Source organism: Charadrius vociferus, unplaced genomic scaffold, assembly GCF_000708025.1.
Source record: "Charadrius vociferus isolate BGI_N301 unplaced genomic scaffold, ASM70802v2 scaffold535, whole genome shotgun sequence".
Taxonomy (NCBI): Eukaryota; Metazoa; Chordata; class Aves; order Charadriiformes; family Charadriidae; genus Charadrius; species Charadrius vociferus.
Genome location: NW_009648542.1, coordinates 280,593 through 298,601, shown reverse-complemented (window position 1 = coordinate 298,601; position 18,009 = coordinate 280,593). Strand labels below are relative to the sequence as shown.

Genomic DNA, 18,009 nt, shown 5'->3' with positions numbered 1-18,009 from the left:
CATTTACGTTATGTTAATCAATGTAACAGATCCTAAAGCAGTTCTCTGCAGTAAATGACTTAAAACAGTTCCATGAAAATACTTTTATTTCTAGCTGAACATAAATCCACTGAACGAAAATTAAGTCAATGCATGAAGCATGCAAGAATATACACCCATATTCATGAGTAGTATTGTTATGGGTACATTGTTAGAGACAAACAATTCATTGTAACTAATCTCAACTTGTATAACATAAAATTATGCAGAATTACTTCACACAGTTGTTCTGGAATGTTTGTAAGAGCATTTTGGTGCAGCTCCAGTTTCTCAAGATGTTCCAGATGACCAGTTAAGCAGCTATTCTGGCTGATGGCATCAATGTTCTCCAGCTCATTTGATGAAAGATCTAGTGATTTAATATATTCTTTCTCTGAGATCAATGAAGAAAGACTGTCTGATGGTCTTATATGTGGTGAAAATTTTGAAATGCTTTCTATTAAAACAAAAACATGGGAAGAAAAGCATGATTTCATTTATCACGTAATTAAAATTAAGATCAATCAACGTGGGATGTAAAGATGCAGAAGACAGTGAATGTTCGGATATTGGTTAAGATCCAAATCCATGAAGACTTCTATTAAGAGACAGAAATTTATAAGACAGTAGGGAAGTGATGAATGCTTATGCACAGCACAACAGAAATAGCTTTTGAAAGCTAATAAGGGCACTCACAAAATTTCATTGCCTGTTTAATTCTACATAAATTACTTGTGGAGCCCAGGAAAAAAAACTTCCCTATATATGTATTGCTTGCACTCCACTGTAGTATGTCCAAACTGTAACCTCCTCTTGGTAAACAAATATATAATCTGACCAAGATCTTTGCATGCTACGCTTGTGAAAGCATTAAGGATGAAAAAGCTGTTTTACATATTAAATTGTACAGTTTACTTACTGGGGGATTCATCCAAAGGCAAGAATTTTCTTCTTTGTTTCATTAATGGTTCATAATCTGAGCCAGGTCCCTGCAAAATCCCAGAAAAGAACAAAAAATCAGTTACGGACACACACAAATATCTGAAATGAACTGAATTCAGTAAATTTCTTTTTATTGTTGTTCCTTTTTATCAGAACTTCCAGGAGGAACACAAAGAAACTGTACATTTCAAGTAAAAACAACAAGAAGTCACATCTTTATAAAACTTACTGATCCACGCAATATGAAAGAACAGTAGATTTAAAGTGCAATGGAAGTCATCCATTTTTTCGCATCCTAAAATGACTTTCACTAGGGTGGGGTGACAGCACGAAGCAGGATATTAAAAAAACCTAATTTTCTCTAGGGGAAGCCAGTCTCTCCAGTTTCCCTTTACAGTCAATGGAAAGAGACAAGCTTCTTTCAAAGGAACCTGACTTTGATTCCACAGATTTGTCCTCTTAACTCTTCTTATGGTATTGTGTTGCTGTAGGCAACACAGATGGACTTATAAGAAGCCTGGAATGAATAAGGATCTGACTTACCACAGAGTAGGAATGTCGTGGCAAAGTAGGAGAACCTCTTTGAAATGCCACTTCCCTACAATAGAACTCAGCAACTGCAATGGAATTGGACTTCTTTTTTGTAAAAAACGAACCTTCACTTCCTAGTACAAAACAATAACACAGGAGGACAAATAAGTAAGAAAATGTATTTAAAGATGAGGCTCGGAATTCAACTGTAATGTAGATACTGACATACAAAGGAGAGATGCATTTCAAAAGCATCAATACTGGCAGGATCTCTCTGGTTAATTTTGTGTATTGCAATAGACCAAGAATGTTGTCAACATGTTTTAAAGCACATGGGCCATACTAACCTGACATGCTCCAAATATGGCCTGCAGCTTGTTAGATTGATGCTTTATAATTTAAATTTTTCAGCAGGTTGGGTTTATTCTATGTGTTTCATAACACATCTTTGTGCTACTGCAGTGTAAATAACTTTTTAAAATAGAAAAAAAATTGTATTTTAATAGATAAATTTGCACTCCCACATTTATTGAGAATGAAACATCAAATGCCACTCTGGCTTTGGTGATTTAGGGTTATCTGGGCCCATTTAGTGTTCCTCTTCTCAAAGCTACTTTTAAAATTCTTAAATCATTCCTGTTAGCAAAGCCTGTATTTTTTTTAACCATAATTTACATAGGACTTAACTTTTCTATGTGGGGCAACAAACAGTACCTATTATACGTCTGTGCTGCAGTCCTACAGAAATGAAAAAAGGTGCTGAATGATGTAAAGGAAAAGAACAAAACAGAACCAAAAAATTCCTCCGATTCCAAGTTCTTAATCAGTGATGAGTTTAAGTATCCAACAGTTCTAAAACAACAGTGACATCTCAGCAAACAAAAGGCATGTTGTAAATTAAGGCAACTTATTCTTATTATTAAGGTACCAATCTTATAGACAGAACTGCTGGTTTTTAGAAGTTAAAGGCATTCAGACTTCCTGACATGGCCACCAAGAATGATGTTGGACTGAACACAGACTTGTCATTTACACTTTCTGTGTTTCACCTGCTTTATTTGTTAACATTATATTCCTTTATATCAGACATAGTTGTGCGCAATTTATTTACAGACAGCCCAGGGAATAGGGATTTCTAGATCACCATACACCTGGCTTCACCCTGAAACAAACTGTGCTCTTGAAGCACTTGCTTTTTGCTATTGACTATAAAGGCAGGATAAAACAACAGCTCAGAAACAGATATCAAAATAGTAAATATCTAAATTTGGTTGGATGAATCCACTCTTCCTCTCTACAAGAAACTGAATGCATGAAGAATTAATTTTAAATACACAAATGAATAAAATGCTTTAAGATCCTAATTTTGTAGGTAAAGCATATACTTACTCAGATTAAACTATTTTCCAATGTTACCACAAACAAAATTTTAGAGAAAAGTATTTTTTTCATGGGAAGTCTTCTATGTCAAATACAAATAAACAACTGATTTATGGCTTATGGTCTAGCCCTGGTACAGTAGATTGGGATTATCAAAAGAAAAAAGAAAAGAAAAACAATTACCTTCACTATCAATATCATCACTCAAAGGAAAAACACTGTCCACTAATGGGTCAGAAATGAAATTCCAATCATAGTTTTTATCCGCTCCATCTTCAGACAAGTTTAGATCAGAGGAGGCTTTTGATCTGTCCTCTGAAATATTCTTCATCTGGAATTTAAGCACCATTCTTGCCAGTGCAGAACCTGCATCTGTACGTACAAGAAACTGAAAAGATAGCATATTCTCCAAGAAATCCAAATAGCTTTAAAAAAATAATAGAAATAACTTGATTTATTTTCAAGGTTTTGCAGTCTTTCTATAACTAGCTGAATGCTATGAAGAGATCCGCAACTGAAGGTCTTGATCTAAAACACTTACATAGTACTATCAAGAGATATTAACACATTTTGTACAGCAAATTCTATATATACTCACTTTGTTTTCTTAAGGGAGTAAGTTTATCTGGGAACAAAGGAATGAGCCAGGAAGGTTCTAGTCTCCCAATACCAAATCCTCCAAGACATATACTGCTGTTGGCGACATCAAGGCTAAGCTTCTTCAAGAGCAAGCTGATGATCTGGCTATCTCCTCTCCTTATACTGATGGTTAAAGCACTCCGAACATCCTGCTCTCGAGCACCATTGGCTAATAGCAATTCTACCAATTTAGGATTATTCCCTTTCTCACAAACCTAACAGAGAAAAGAAATTAAAAAAAATTATATGAGGCACTCAAGCAACAGCTCAGACTGCATTAAAAGACTTGTCTCAAATTCAAATTCATTGTATTTTTAGGATCATGTCTTGTTTTCAATTACACCATTTTCTACCCCTCAGAGCATATGCCTGCCTAAGGCATCTGAGAACCAACTCCTATTCTCCTGAAGTCTTCGCCCAAAATGTAACAAATGTCTGAGTTTTGTAATTGTAATTTCTGCCGTGAGTGCACACAATTTCCAGGCAAAAATGAATGGTAATTTATGCAGTTTGGTTATTGCATGCAGTCTGAGGCAAATTCCATTTATTTATCTGTTCAGTGGAAAAATGACACTTGGGGTGTTATTTTGCCACGTCATCTGGATATCAGATGAACAGGCAACAACGGTGAGACTCATCGAGCCGTGCCTAGTGCTAGGGAGCTCAGGTTCACTGGCTTCAGTCAGCTTTACTCTTTCCAATCCCTCAGCCTGCACTGCTACACAGAACAGTGTTGACTGTGAATATTACAGGCATTTTTTTAGAAATACTTCCACTTACTTGAATATTTCCACTGTGGTTTGCTAACAGTGATTTGCCTACCTCAGACTCCGTGGATGGATGGTCAGTTCCAAACTCAGGTGTGCTTTATCTCCCAGCCAGCTCTGCCAGCGGAAGTGAATGCTTTCTAATTCACTTCAGGCAGTACTGGTGGAGTTATCTCAGACCATTTAAAACTTTGGCACCAAAGGAAAATTAAAAAGTGCTCATAAACACTGTTTCTCAAAAAAAATTTTAAAGGCAGTTAGATTTAGCAAGGAGCACTTATAAGCAGGTGGGAACAGCCTCTCCGTTGGCATGGCTGAATCCAGATGGGATGTTGGCCTTAAGACACCAATGTTTTTCAAATAGTTGATGCTCTAGATGTGGCCACTGTCTGGATAAAGCTCTTTGCAGCTAGTGTCACTGTGAGCATTCCAAGATGTTATATTACTTTAGCTGTGTTGATAAAAAGTCCGAACTCTAACCAGAACAGTTAAATCAGCACAAAACCTGATGACTGTATTAATCTTTAAGTACAATACAAAGTAAAAAAATAAAAATTCCATGATTCCAGGGCAGGCATTTTGGGAAAAGTCTTCTTCGCAGGTCTAGACCAGAGTGGGACTAAGCACAGTGAAACCTACCCATGCACAGTGCTGCCTGCTGGTCCATCTGTACTTTGGAAAGAGCTGAATTTGGAATACCAGTTCATGGATGGGACTCTAATGGGCTTGATGCCATCTATGCTTGATTAGTTCAGAAAAAAATGACTAGGAGTTTGCTTGAGCTTAAGTCTTCTTCCTCAAAAATACTCCAAAGCTAAGGCTCAGTCAGTACTTGATTGAATCCAGGTTTGCATGTGAACAGGCTAAACAATCAGAACACACGGGCTTTAAAGTGAGCTTGCATCAGAACTGAACCGGCAGGGCGGGCACATTCTAGGTGACAGTGAGCTTCAATAAAGTGAAGGGTGTTTCAATGAACATCAGACTGAGCCTGAAGGCACTGTAAGTAGCAATCGTTAACACCACTCAGGTCACAGTTAGATTGCACTGGGTATTGCTGCTTTTTTCTGCCAAACGTACATTTACATCAGAAGGAAAAGGAACCCAAAAGCATGAATTTTAAAGCAATAAAACTATATGTATCTCCATATATTACCTGATAGATCAAAGAGTTTGTCTTTGTCTTCTTATTTATATCAGCTCCCAGTAGAAGTAAACATTCGGCCATAATACTATTGTACTCAATACACGCTTTTTCCAGCATCATATTTTTTAAATCATCATTTTCAGCTATTTTAGCAAAACATTTACAACACAGGCTTTGAAACTGAATGGGAAGACAAACAATCAAAGTTACGACAAAAAAAGCGCCAAAATTTTTCAGCTGTGGAGCTGTCAAAAGAGAGAAGATACCTGTCGATCTCGCTGGTCAGTGAAACACATAGACATCTGGTAGAAAATGACTGTGTCAAATGATTCATGTACCAGCAGCTTTGCAAAACAAGGTGACAAACCAAGAATTGACAAGATTGCATGAAATCCCTAAGAACACAACGAGAAGATTGAAATAAGTACAGTGTTAAAAAGTTTCATTTTAAAACACATTGTGCAACAAAATCAAATTTCAGCCAAAACGTATGTGCTTTTATTTTTTTTAATCCTGCTTTTGAACATGCAGTAATTCACAAATTGGAAAAGATCAGGAGAGAAGGCAGAAAAATCTGATGTCTCTGTGTTTATACAGCTGTAGTTTCATGCTTTCATCCACTTAAACAGATATTAACTGACACCTTGAAAAGCCAAATTATGCACTGAAATATCTGACAACATCCTGCTTGGCAGTGACAAATGTACTTGTGATTTCCTGGAAACGTACAGAGGAAACAATCTTCTTCTAAGGATATGGGATGAAGATGCACCCCCTGTCCCAATGTGTTCCTCTGTAATCCTTGAAAAAAATACATAGGCTAGAAAAACCCCAAACAAACAACTTCACAGGTATATCTAAAAACTAGAAAGAAATAAAAAATGATCCCATGATTCTGCAAGTAAAGTTCACCTAGAAGGGTGAAATGGGTAAATTATGGATTCTTTGTCCAAAAGCAATTGAGACCAAATCACTTTAAGGAACTTTCTTATTCCACCACATTATTTTGATTTCTCTCTATACTGGTTGCTAAGCTAAACTTGGAAGGGTTGGGGGGAAAAACAGCAGTAAAGAAGGGAGGCTGTACTTGTGAGATTTCCATACTGATCAAAACCAGAAGTACACAAACTCTCACAGGAAGCTGATCTCACAGGCAAGCTCCGTTCTGCTAGAAAAATGAAACTGGCAACAAACAGGAAAAGCTGCTGAAGCAGAGGAAACAGAACTTTCACACAGGGAGGACTGAACATCTGTTTGCAGACAGAATGAGAACTCTCCTTCCACATTCCAAAGTAGATCCAAAGTCTGACACAGTATTCCAGTAATATCCTTCTTAAATACAGCATTCCTACACTAAGCTTATTGCTGGTGACAGGGCTGGGAACTAAGTTATTTTCTATTGCATTTCAAAAAAGTGCAATCAGTACTATAATGACAGTTACTTCATTAAATTGTTAGAGACTGAATCATGAACCATGACTAAGAAATTTGTTCTAGTTTGCAGATCTCAGAAGTCTTAGATAAACACATAAACCTATGCTTACATATTCTGGATTGAATATATGCCTCCAAGAAAGCCATCTCTATGGCAAACATATTGTTTTAATTTTAGAGGCTTATACTAACCTAGTAATGGCAATAAAATCAAAACGAAGTAATTAAAATAAGGAATCTACATTAAAATAATTAGTTTCTAAAGTTTTGTGTTTCGCTTTCATCTTGTATGTAGAAAGAACACATACATGCATTTGGATTTCGGTGACCTCTTTAAATCGTCGCAGAGTAGAAACTAGAACCGTTGACAGGACATGCATAGTTGCAATACACAAACTCTTTCTCGTAATCAAAGAGCGCAGAAGACTCAAACCCAAACACTGTATGTCTAGAAGAAAAAAAGAAAGATTAATAATGTTGATTATTCAGAAATTCTGAGTGGAATAAACCCATGACCTAAGTTGTGTTATATTACTAATATTCCAGAAAGTTATTTGCAGAAGCTATTACAGGGCCAGGCATAACTAAAAAGTGGAGGAACCGGAGAACTATGCAGTACCGCAGCCTTTTCTTGCCATGTAACCTACATCACATCCAGTACTAAAGCGTACCACCAGCTTCTGTGGTTAATCAGCCCCTCCTACTACATCATTCACATTCAACTAACAAAATACCTTCCCTACCTTGTTCATCTGGAAACATCTGCAGGGTGTGAAGCACAGTGTCAGTAGCTCCTTGCTGGGTTAAAATTTCTAGTGCACCAGTGCACTCAGCTACAGAAGCAAGTAGTTTTAATCCACACTTCTGAATGCTAGGATTTCCAATAAACTAAGGGAGAAATTAATATAAAATCAGATTAACTTATTTTGCTTACAATAGCAACAGAAGAGTTGCTTGTTCTTAAAGTTGTTCTTTAAGAACAAACAATTATTGTTCCTAAAGTATATGAAATTACAGCTGATGTGACAATAACTAAGAATAATCACAATTTCAAAAAGGCTTCCTTTTCAACCATCAGTTTCAGCTGCTCATAACCTCCTCAGATTTTCACCTTTGATTTTGAAAATATTCCCTAGCTAGCTTGCTAATGGACAGTGGGAGGTTTTTTTTTTCTTAAAGTTTCAGTACAACCATCCACAAGTTTACACCGTTTCGCTGTAGGACAAGGCGAATGAGAAAATGTACTTCCTTTGTGGTTAACAAGGAACAAAAATGGTGTTCTTTGAGATCCAGCACAAATGATAAACATGGTGGCAACTGAAAAAAATATGAAAAGAAAAAGATACAAAGTAACATACCTATTACCACACCTCATCAAGATTCTAAAAGTTTTGGGTTTAGTTATCTAGCAATTCAACAGATTATTTGTGATTGTTTTTCCCAATTTTCCCCCACTTCTAGATGGAGGAAACCTAGATGAGGCCCAGTTCTGAAAGCGTGCATAGCTGTCACAGTGCTTGCAAATCTGCAGAATTTTTTCAGTGGAGTCATGCCCATCTTCCTCCTTATTACTTCTCCACTTTTTCATTAAAATATGTTAATTTCTAGCCCTTCTGGTTGATACTGTAGCACCCTAAAACACAAACCAGCTGGGTCAGAAAAAGCAATCGGGGTGGTCACAAAGCACTGGAGACTGTAATATATTCTGAAGTAAAAAATATTTTGCCTCCCTTGTTAACTCCTATATTCTATATCTTCAGGTCAAGAAATGTCCTTTAGACGCTCTAGTACTCTTTTGCTGATACATTATTTGCTCTGACTTTTATCATAAATGTAAAAGACATAAATTTCCTTCACTCAAGGTGTTTGGCAAGCCTAAAATTGTTGAGAGATTTCTAAAAAATTGTGAATCGCTACGTCCATTTTGATTGTGGTCATGTGAAGTTTCTAAACCTTGCAGAGGTGGCAGTCTTCTGAATGCCATGATGTTAAACTTTTCCTGTCACTAGGATTTAAGATTAATTTGTTGTGCAAAGTTCCCAGTGCTTCTTTTGTTTAGATTGGGTCTGCTTCAGCCTTTCCCTTTTCAGCTTCCCCCTCAAGGCACCATGATCATTCTGTTTTCCAGCGGTTGGAAAAGGTTATAGAATTGAATGGTGAAAAGAATGGAGACAACTGAGAAACACTGTTCTGTTGAAAGCAAAGGAGTATGTGTCCATGAAAGGCATATTAAAGAACCACTATGTGTAGTTGAGGACTAGGTATGAGGACACTTTTCATGTATAAAAAAATCACAAATAAACTGTATGCTTGCAAAAAAATAGCCTTGTTTTTATAAATAACCTTTGGAGTTACTGTATAAAGGACCATCAGATACACTCCAGAACAGAAAGCAGAAAGAAGAAACCCAAAATGATAAATGAAACGCATGAGTGCAATATTAATTCTATCAAATCCATCGGAAAATCAATGTGGAACTAAAAAATGATTCACCATTACAAATGTAAAATAGTGACAAAATTCATTAGAATAAAGCTTTAACTATACCCTGTTCAAAGCATTAAGCACCAACGAATGAGTTCCCTCCAACAGACACTGGCTTTTAATGACTTTTACTGTAAGTGCAAAAGCAGCATCTCCCACATCTCTGGAAGAACCATTCTGGTCATTCTTTGTATCTGCAACAATGGAAAACAGCGTTCCTCAGAAGAACAGATTTAATATTCCCTCCAGTATTAACCCAATATTATTAACCCAATATAACAATCAAATTGAACACGCAGGTTTTAACAACTGATTCAGAGAGTGTATTTCAGATCTTATGACATTTTCAGAATGCTGTAGTTACAGAGACTGGAGTCCCTCCAGATTTACATTGTAGCGTGAGTACATTGTGTCTGAAATAATTTCACCATATGTTTGCTCACAGCTTACTATGAAAATGCAAAATCATGCCAAAGAATTTCACTTAAGGTACATTGCAATATTTGACTTCACTGAGCTACGGGGTTTTGTGGTGTTCCTGATACCTGCTTCAGAATGACTCTTCCTTCTGGAGAGGAGACACTATAGAGAAGCTATAAACTAGTTGCCCTTTCTCACTTGGCAGCACATCAGAGGTCAAATTTTACCCACAGATGACCTAAGTGGGAGGTTAGTACAAATAAAAGAACAGAGAAAGGTCTTTCAGATTTACCTTTCTTGTACCTATTGGCACTTGCAGTCAAGTGGCACTACAGAAAGTGCCCAGAAATCCTTTAAAAGTCACTTCAAGCATTCATATTTGTTCCGATTACTATTTTCCCCATGAATTACTTTCTATTCCCCAATTAACCTGCAAGTTCCAACATGCAGTTGGCACTCTCTTTGTTTGATTACGCTTTAGAAGGGCTTCACTTCCAGGATACTGGCAAAAAAAGCACCTTGCCTACACGTTAGAATACATATATCAAGTCTTAATCCTGCTGTTTAGTAAAAAAGGGAAGTATTAGGATTATAATTCAAAGAATAAAAGGAAACTGAAAATATGCAGTCAGTCTGCATATTAGCCAAGTTACTAGTTTCAGAGTTACTGGTTTTGTAAATGTTCAATTAAAACTGCTGAGAGATACTTGATAAAGTTCTGAAAAGAATCAGTACCCCATGTCTGTACTCTCACACTTAATATCAGAGAAAAAAAAGAGGATATACAGCAGTAAACTGCTAAGAAGAGTTAAAACTTTCGTTAAATGCTATTAAAGGCATAGAACTAACAAAGAACATATTTTTTTCCCACTGTAGATTGCTGTTTAAGAGGGTTTTTTTGAAAGTAATTTCTAAGCTGGTTAGTTTGGCTTCTCCTTTTCCGTAGAAAATAGTATCTAATAGTATATTTCATATCTTTAAATCATCATCTTTATTTTTGGTGTGAGAGGTCCAATTTTATGTTCCTTCCAAAAGACACTATTAAAACAAATGTATTTTGTGGTATAACAATGTTGATGTTGTTACCACTGTTTGCTCTCACTTAAAGGGTATCTATGATGAAAATACACAATCACAGCGATAGTTCCACACATTCCCTGAATTCCTTAGAAGTAATGGAGCTAAGTCTTCACCAATAAAATCAAGGGGAAATCAGCAGTGATAAATTTGGTCTCTAACTGTCAATACCTCAAAAGTTTTCCTCCATCTTGTGTGTTCTTAAAGAGTTACAGCTGCTCTCTGCTATGCACAGAACTCCAGTAAATTTTTTGAAGTCCCATTAAAGGCTGTCTCATCAGATAAGAAAGACTGAAACCCAGCTATCTAATTTTATTCTCTGATTTAGTGTATGATGCCACATCGATTATATTTTTGGATGACTTACCAGGCATCATAAACTGCAAAAGGACTCGAAGTGCTTCCAGTTGTACAGACAGTGATTTTTCATGTTTCCTCATGGCTTTTACAACTTCTGAGGCAGCTACTGTCATTATATCCAGATGAGGGAAACTGAAAATATTGTTTATAAAATAAATAAAAAGAATGTATTTCTAAATTTTACATTTATTTGTTTCCTTAAATAACACTGTGTGATAATCCTTTAGAACACTGTAAATCTGGCTTGAGCTATGAAATATAAATTGAAGTACAGTACTTTTCTTCATCATAGCAAATATATTATTTTCATGCCATTCCATGAATTCAGTCTATGTAACTAATTCCATTCTAGACTACTGAGAAATAATTTTCAATGCAGTTCAGAACAGTGGCACACAGAGAGTAAAGTATTTCATTCAGAGTGAGTGGTGGATTCATATATTTCACTTTGATTCCAGTCCAGATAGGTGAAAAGACACATATTCTTTAATTTGGTGCTCCACAACTGTCATAAAGTACTGATGAATTGTCAGACACTTGTAAAATAAACAGAAAAATATCAATCATGTTAGGTTCTAACCTTGAAGAAAAAAAAAATAATCTCAGTATCATTAGCATTCCTAGCAATGGCAGTAGCCAAGGGCCACTAATTCACTTTGAAGGTTATTTTCTTGTTTCATTTTATAATACTTTTTCTTCCTGTGAACATGTTTATGGAAGTCTTCATATGTTCTTCTTTATAAAATAAAATTATTCATAAGAAGTTCTGTGACTATATCCTGAGTCTGTCATTTTTTCACAGTCAGCTTAGCATATATAAAGGTTTCGGGGAAGGCTGGAGAAACTTGGCAAGACATTTGGAATAACGTTCCCACCCTGCATACCAGTATTTACAAGTCACAAGATTGTTTTACAGTCATGTTCTAGAGCATTTACAAAAGCCAACACAAAAGTAATATTAACACAATGTTATTTTAATAACCAGACTTAATATTGCGGGAAACTTCTTAGCTCTCAGTGGAATTCAGCGGGGCTAACAGGAGGGGACAGCACCTAGCGATAGCCTGTTCAAACCCTGTTGCTCAAGAACCACGAAGGGAAGAACATGCAGCTCTCTACGCATATCTACCTGGGCATTTGACCACAGGCCTTACAAAACTCAATGTCTTGAACAGGGCTGTCAGCCTGTGGTTAATTTTAATATCAGTGAAACAGTCAATAATTTAAATGTAATCACTTACAGCACTGAATCTCACAAACCTTCACTTTGAAGTGGCCATGTATTTCTAAGTATATTACCTTCCTTCGAAAACATGATTCAGAATTCTGCAGGCACTTTCAGACACTTCAGGAGAATGTAGATGTTTCCTCATTATATCCAAAACATTCATGTGTATTCCTTTAGCCAAAAGTGTCTTCCTAATATTTACTGCAACACAAAATAGCAAGCATCCTATCAGTAAATCTCTCTGTCTTTACGTATAGTACTCAAAAACGACAGAACTGCTAACTTATTTTCCTCCTTTTTTTCAATTTTTTTCCTCAAACACACGTTATAGAAGTATAAATGGGAATAGAAAGGGAAACTATTTGAGCTGAAGCTGACCTCTGTTTACATAGCTTAATCAAAAGCATTTTAACTCCTGAATGCTTAATAAGTTTGAATACATCTGCTGTTTTCACTTACATAAAGTTAACTTAAGGAAAGGAGAACGTACAGCTTTACTTTTATTTTCAAAAAAGTTCTTTCTTAAGCATTTTTTCCTCTTAATTGCACTCTGTGGTAATATAGGAAAGCTAGAATTTAAAACTTTCAAAAAACCTTCTAACTTCCAAAATAAGGCTTCAGAAATGAAACTGTATTTATTCACTCTATTTACTTTGTCAATTGTTTTTTAAAAATTCAAATACCCAAGCACATGTTGTAGCTATAGCTGTAACCAATACAGCTCAGAAGACTATAAAAATATTCTACATTATCATGGTAACTACCACCAATTCTTGTCATTCCCAGTTTGGTACATCCATTTCTAATGGTTAATTCAAGCAATATTGCATTGTGCCACAGGGTTTTACTAAGCTTCTTTATGTCTGTCATTTCTGGTGTAAGCACATTCATTTAGGGGGAAAAAAAAAGGAGGAAAAAAAAAAAGACAATAAAAATTTGCTGTAGATTTTCGAAAGGAATCAGGGGCCCACTTGCCAGTAACATGTTATGAAAGTACCTGGTATAGTATATAACAGTATGCATACATTTATGAGGTCTATTTCTCGATACAGATACATATTTATCTCATAAATAACTATAAAACTTTTTCATTGTTAGGTTTTATGTACTTGGATGGCTCAGTAACCTAGTGATAAAACAATGCTGTCTCACCTAGAGAATGGTAATTAACTGCTAGTCTTTATCTTCCTATCTAGCCAGTGGTTTTCAATGCGCAGTCTACAAACCACTTGAGGTCCATAATCATTTCAAAGGGTTCTGGGAAAGGCATCTAATAAAAGCAGGCCAACTATCAGTAGGCTTAAATACTCTACCCAGGGGTCCACATCTCCACTGAAAAATTTTGAGGGGGTCTGCAAATTGAAAAAAGCTAGGAAACCAGATTAGGGACACAATCGGGACTAAAGCAATCCTGAAAACTGTTATGCACATGCTTAACTTTCTACACACGATTTGATTCACTGAAGTAAACAGGACTGCTCAAATCCCCTGTATTAAGCAAGAAAATGGTATTTGTTGGGCTGTACTCCTTAGTCACATGATTTTCAACAAATGCTGCTCTTGACGAAATTGAGATGTGTGATAAATATTTAAACAAGCATACAAAAAGAACACACTCTTTTCACGTCTCCTGCTTCAAAAAATAGCAATTGCAACACATAAACTAGCAAAGAGCTCTCTACTTCCACATACTCTCTTTGATACTAGCCAACAATAGCTTTTTCAAAGCAAGGAATAAACTTCCTACTAAACACAACTGCGTAATATTCTAATTACAGGGAATATTGTATTCATACAACAGCACACTAAATATTCTTTAATATTACAGCAACAACTTTCTGCTGAATTAGAAAGTAAAGATAATTAAATTCCCTTACCATTTTGTTGGGACAAAACTGCCAAGGTACTAGCAGCTGCCTGAAACACTTCTTTTGAAGAGGAGTGCATCAGCATGGACAGCATCACTGCTCTGTGTATTGGGAACCTTTCACAGAGAGAAACAAATCACTGCACATTGACTATATTAAAGCAGTTACTTTATAACTGTAGTTCAGTTCCCTAAAAAGGTATTGAGCGACATAATTAAATTTTCAGGATTGTAGTTGGCTTCTAATATTATTCCAGAGCAAGAAGTCCTTTGCAAATTAGCCTATTCTTGAATCTCACTGAATTCACTTGGAACCATGCTTTCCAAGTGACTTGAGGTCCAGAAAAGGGTAGAAAACAGACTTACTAAAATTTGAATGATTAAAATTTTAAACAACTCTGAGAAATAGTTTAAGTAAAATCGAAGTCTGTGTCTTACCCATGCCTAGATTCTCACTGATGAGGCAGCACCCTCTCTACTATGCCTTTTCATACGATTTGTGTGAAAACGACCACTGCTTTTCCATACTACTTACGTACTCCATATCTTAATCTTCTCCATTTTCCCTACTCTTACATTCTTTAATCTTCCATATCCTTGCTGCAACTGAAGATGCAATGCCTTATGAACTGTAAAAATTAGCTCTATTAGGCTGTGTTCTGATCTTTTATTAATACACTAACAATTTTGACTGAGTCAAGGTTAGGACGCTTTTCAAGAAAGAAAAGGGTGTTGATCACCACCCTTTTCATCATATATTAGACAACAAGAAAGAAAAGTAAAAATAATTGAAACATGAGACCCCAAATTGCCTAATAGTAGGCTTTGATTGTTTTCATTTCCAAAAATACAGTTCAAGATATTAACACTGACTGATTATCTCCATCTCCAATCTTCTCATGAAGGTTGCGTTGATACAGAAACAGATTTTTCAAAGCCCAGCATGCAGCCTCCTAAATATAAACCAAGAGGAGACAAAAGGATTAAGAAAATGTATCTTTAGAATATCAAAAATATATGAAATAATTTCAATAGTTTGACTGCTTTTCAGTTCATGACAAAGGTACAAGGTGCTTTCTGTAAAAATACAACAAGGTATGGACTGTCACATACTTCATAGCTGGGATATGTCTGAATTACAAACACGTGCCACATTCCCATTATTTGATTTGCATTTTGATACCTATTTTAGTCCAAGATTAATTCTTCTGTTGATGTGCCTATGTTTTGCTGCTGTATACAGAGGAGCTATGTAAACAACCTTTTGATGGCCAAAGTTTCAGGTAACAAGTCTCATCTTAACTACCTGCACTTGATCCAAAGGAGTAACTGAAACCACGTGAGGTGAACAAAGATAAGAAAGGCGAGAAAGTTAAGATTTATTCTAAAACTAATCCAGTCCTTAAGGCCTTGTTTGCCTGAGGATATATGGGAGAAAATGATATTGCTAAACATTTCATTTAATGCATAACGCAGTCTTTCCATACCCTCATCATCCAAAAATTCTCACCAGCACATCTGTGTTTTTTCGGTGCAGTTCTAATGCTTTGTAACATGCTTCCAACCAGCATAATTTCTCTTCCTCCTCCTCTTCTTTCCTTTCTTCTAAGTCTCGGTTTAAGAATATTGTTTCAGCTTGAAATACAAAATATTTACAATAAATTCTTATTGTGAAAACAAACACTTATGTCTTGACCTTCCTGTAGTCATGGAGGTGGTCACAATGCCTCTGTACAAAAATCAGTGGGAGGATTAGCCTTTTCAGGGAAGGCAGAAGTCTTTTGACATAAATTCTGTGACAGATTTGAAAAATGTCTTTAAGGTTATAAAGGAACTAAAAAACTTCCTTATAGTGTAGTAAATTAGTACATAGTTACAGATTAGTCAATGCTTAGGCTCTGAAAAGGCCTGCACATACTTTTGCTGTATTTACATACAGAATATCACAAACATAAAATATAACTGTCACTCATTTGCATGTAACCACTTATCACAGAGCCATCTACATTCTGAAGCAGTGCCATTGAAAATCAAAATGTAAATGGCAGTTGCTAAGAGAGAACTGTCTGGCCAGAAAGTGCAATAAAATTTTAAAGAAATCATTTTATACCCCTGATTTTTTAGCATTTAAGGAAAAAAAAAAAAAATCTGTATCAACACTGACCATAGTATCAGAGGGTTGTTGGAGTGTATACTGATTTCTACTGATCTTTGCTATTTTGGGGACTTTGAAATAGCATTTCTACTGACTTTTGTATGGAACAATCACTCAATTACTCAAAGACTAAGAGGATCAGATCCTTAGCTTTTTGCCACTACCTAACTAACTACTATTTCGAAATAATACCTGGAGTGTATTCAAGGAAAAGTTTTAATCTTTTAATGGATTTCAGAAATCAAGCACATGCACTGATTCGGTGTTGCTATCAACTGCCACAATATAACGAGTACTGTCATACATGGCAAACACAGCATCAAATTAGAGTTGTTATCTGTAGAGATTTTATGTTAAGTAGGGATTATCCAGTATTTGCCTATGAACAAAGTCGTTGCTTTGTTAAGACCTATCAACATACCTTACCAGCTCTGAAAACTGAAGGTGTTAGGCCTATGGTATGAACGCAGCCATGTCAAAGTAAACAAAATGTAAGCATGTAGGAAATCTAGCTCTGTCAGAGCTATCCTGCGTGACGCTTTCATGTTAAAGAAATGATTACAGGAAATCATCAGTATAAATAAATTAACAAGTGGACAGACAAATGAAGTAATTTATTTACATATTTAGGAAGGCATTTACTTACTCAGAAGAGCTAAACAACTGAGGGCTGCAGCTTGTAACTTTGCATTTTCAGGATATGTTTTAACAGCCTTCACAATGACTTCTGGAACCTTATGTAATACAAGGATATTGAAAAAATTTCCTGAAAATAAATAAGATATTAAATTAATATAAACCCATATCTAGAGTTTTACATGCATTTAACATAAATTTCTCAGCACACAATGCATAAACTTGGTCTGTAGCAAACGCTGGATTTCTTATTACATGGCATGACACAAGAATGTTTTATTTGTGGCAATAAGAGGTCAAGGATAAAAAACAGTTGGGATTAGGGTTCTTTGTGGTTTTTTTACAGAAGACTGAGTTTTAATGCAAAATGAAGTGCACATTGTCATCAAAATACGAAAAATACAATCAGTGTATCAGCTGCAGACTTCCTGCCAGGAAGTAAATTCAGTCCTGGTCTTGAATTCCTGCAGTGATTTGATTTATCCTATCAAGTAAGTGGTTTAACCCTGTTTTGCCCTGGTTTTGCCCTCCTCATTAAATAGATCAAGGTCAGCATTATAAATACAGAATGATAAATACATTTAAAACATAACTTTTACCATAGGCTGTACAGTATTTTATATTATAGGTTGTATATAAGGAATTCTGCAAAAAGCAAGCAAATGAAAATAACTTTCGAATTTGTTGTAAACACAAGTATTATGCATAAAACAATTCAGCAACACTCACTTTCTATAATAGTTTGATACCTATGGCTTCTATTTTGATATACAGTTTTGTTTAATTATTGATTACTAAAAATGAGAATCACTAGAAACGTGTAAGGTCAAATCTGTATCAATGTTTCTCAAACCCTTCAGATAAGGTATGAAAGATAAGGTATGAAATTAAGAAGTCTCACATATTTTAGCATCAAAAATATAA

General features: G+C 35.7%; 1 protein-coding gene across 1 annotated transcript in view; it reads right to left on the bottom strand.

The window, feature by feature from the left end:
- The window catches only part of LRRK2 (leucine-rich repeat kinase 2), a 164,138-nt gene that overhangs the window by 33,992 nt on the left and 112,137 nt on the right, over nucleotides 1-18,009 (bottom strand). The window contains exons 9-24 of the mRNA XM_009885946.1: nucleotides 17,096-17,215; nucleotides 15,805-15,929; nucleotides 15,168-15,247; nucleotides 14,305-14,411; nucleotides 12,499-12,628; nucleotides 11,207-11,331; nucleotides 9,406-9,536; nucleotides 7,602-7,746; nucleotides 7,167-7,306; nucleotides 5,691-5,819; nucleotides 5,434-5,604; nucleotides 3,470-3,725; nucleotides 3,055-3,243; nucleotides 1,504-1,625; nucleotides 938-1,007; nucleotides 255-475 (exon numbers count right to left, since the gene is read on the bottom strand). Of these exons, the coding sequence (XP_009884248.1) occupies nucleotides 255-475; nucleotides 938-1,007; nucleotides 1,504-1,625; nucleotides 3,055-3,243; nucleotides 3,470-3,725; nucleotides 5,434-5,604; nucleotides 5,691-5,819; nucleotides 7,167-7,306; nucleotides 7,602-7,746; nucleotides 9,406-9,536; nucleotides 11,207-11,331; nucleotides 12,499-12,628; nucleotides 14,305-14,411; nucleotides 15,168-15,247; nucleotides 15,805-15,929; nucleotides 17,096-17,215 (2,261 nt within the window). The remainder of the gene's footprint in view (nucleotides 1-254; nucleotides 476-937; nucleotides 1,008-1,503; nucleotides 1,626-3,054; nucleotides 3,244-3,469; nucleotides 3,726-5,433; nucleotides 5,605-5,690; nucleotides 5,820-7,166; nucleotides 7,307-7,601; nucleotides 7,747-9,405; nucleotides 9,537-11,206; nucleotides 11,332-12,498; nucleotides 12,629-14,304; nucleotides 14,412-15,167; nucleotides 15,248-15,804; nucleotides 15,930-17,095; nucleotides 17,216-18,009) is intronic.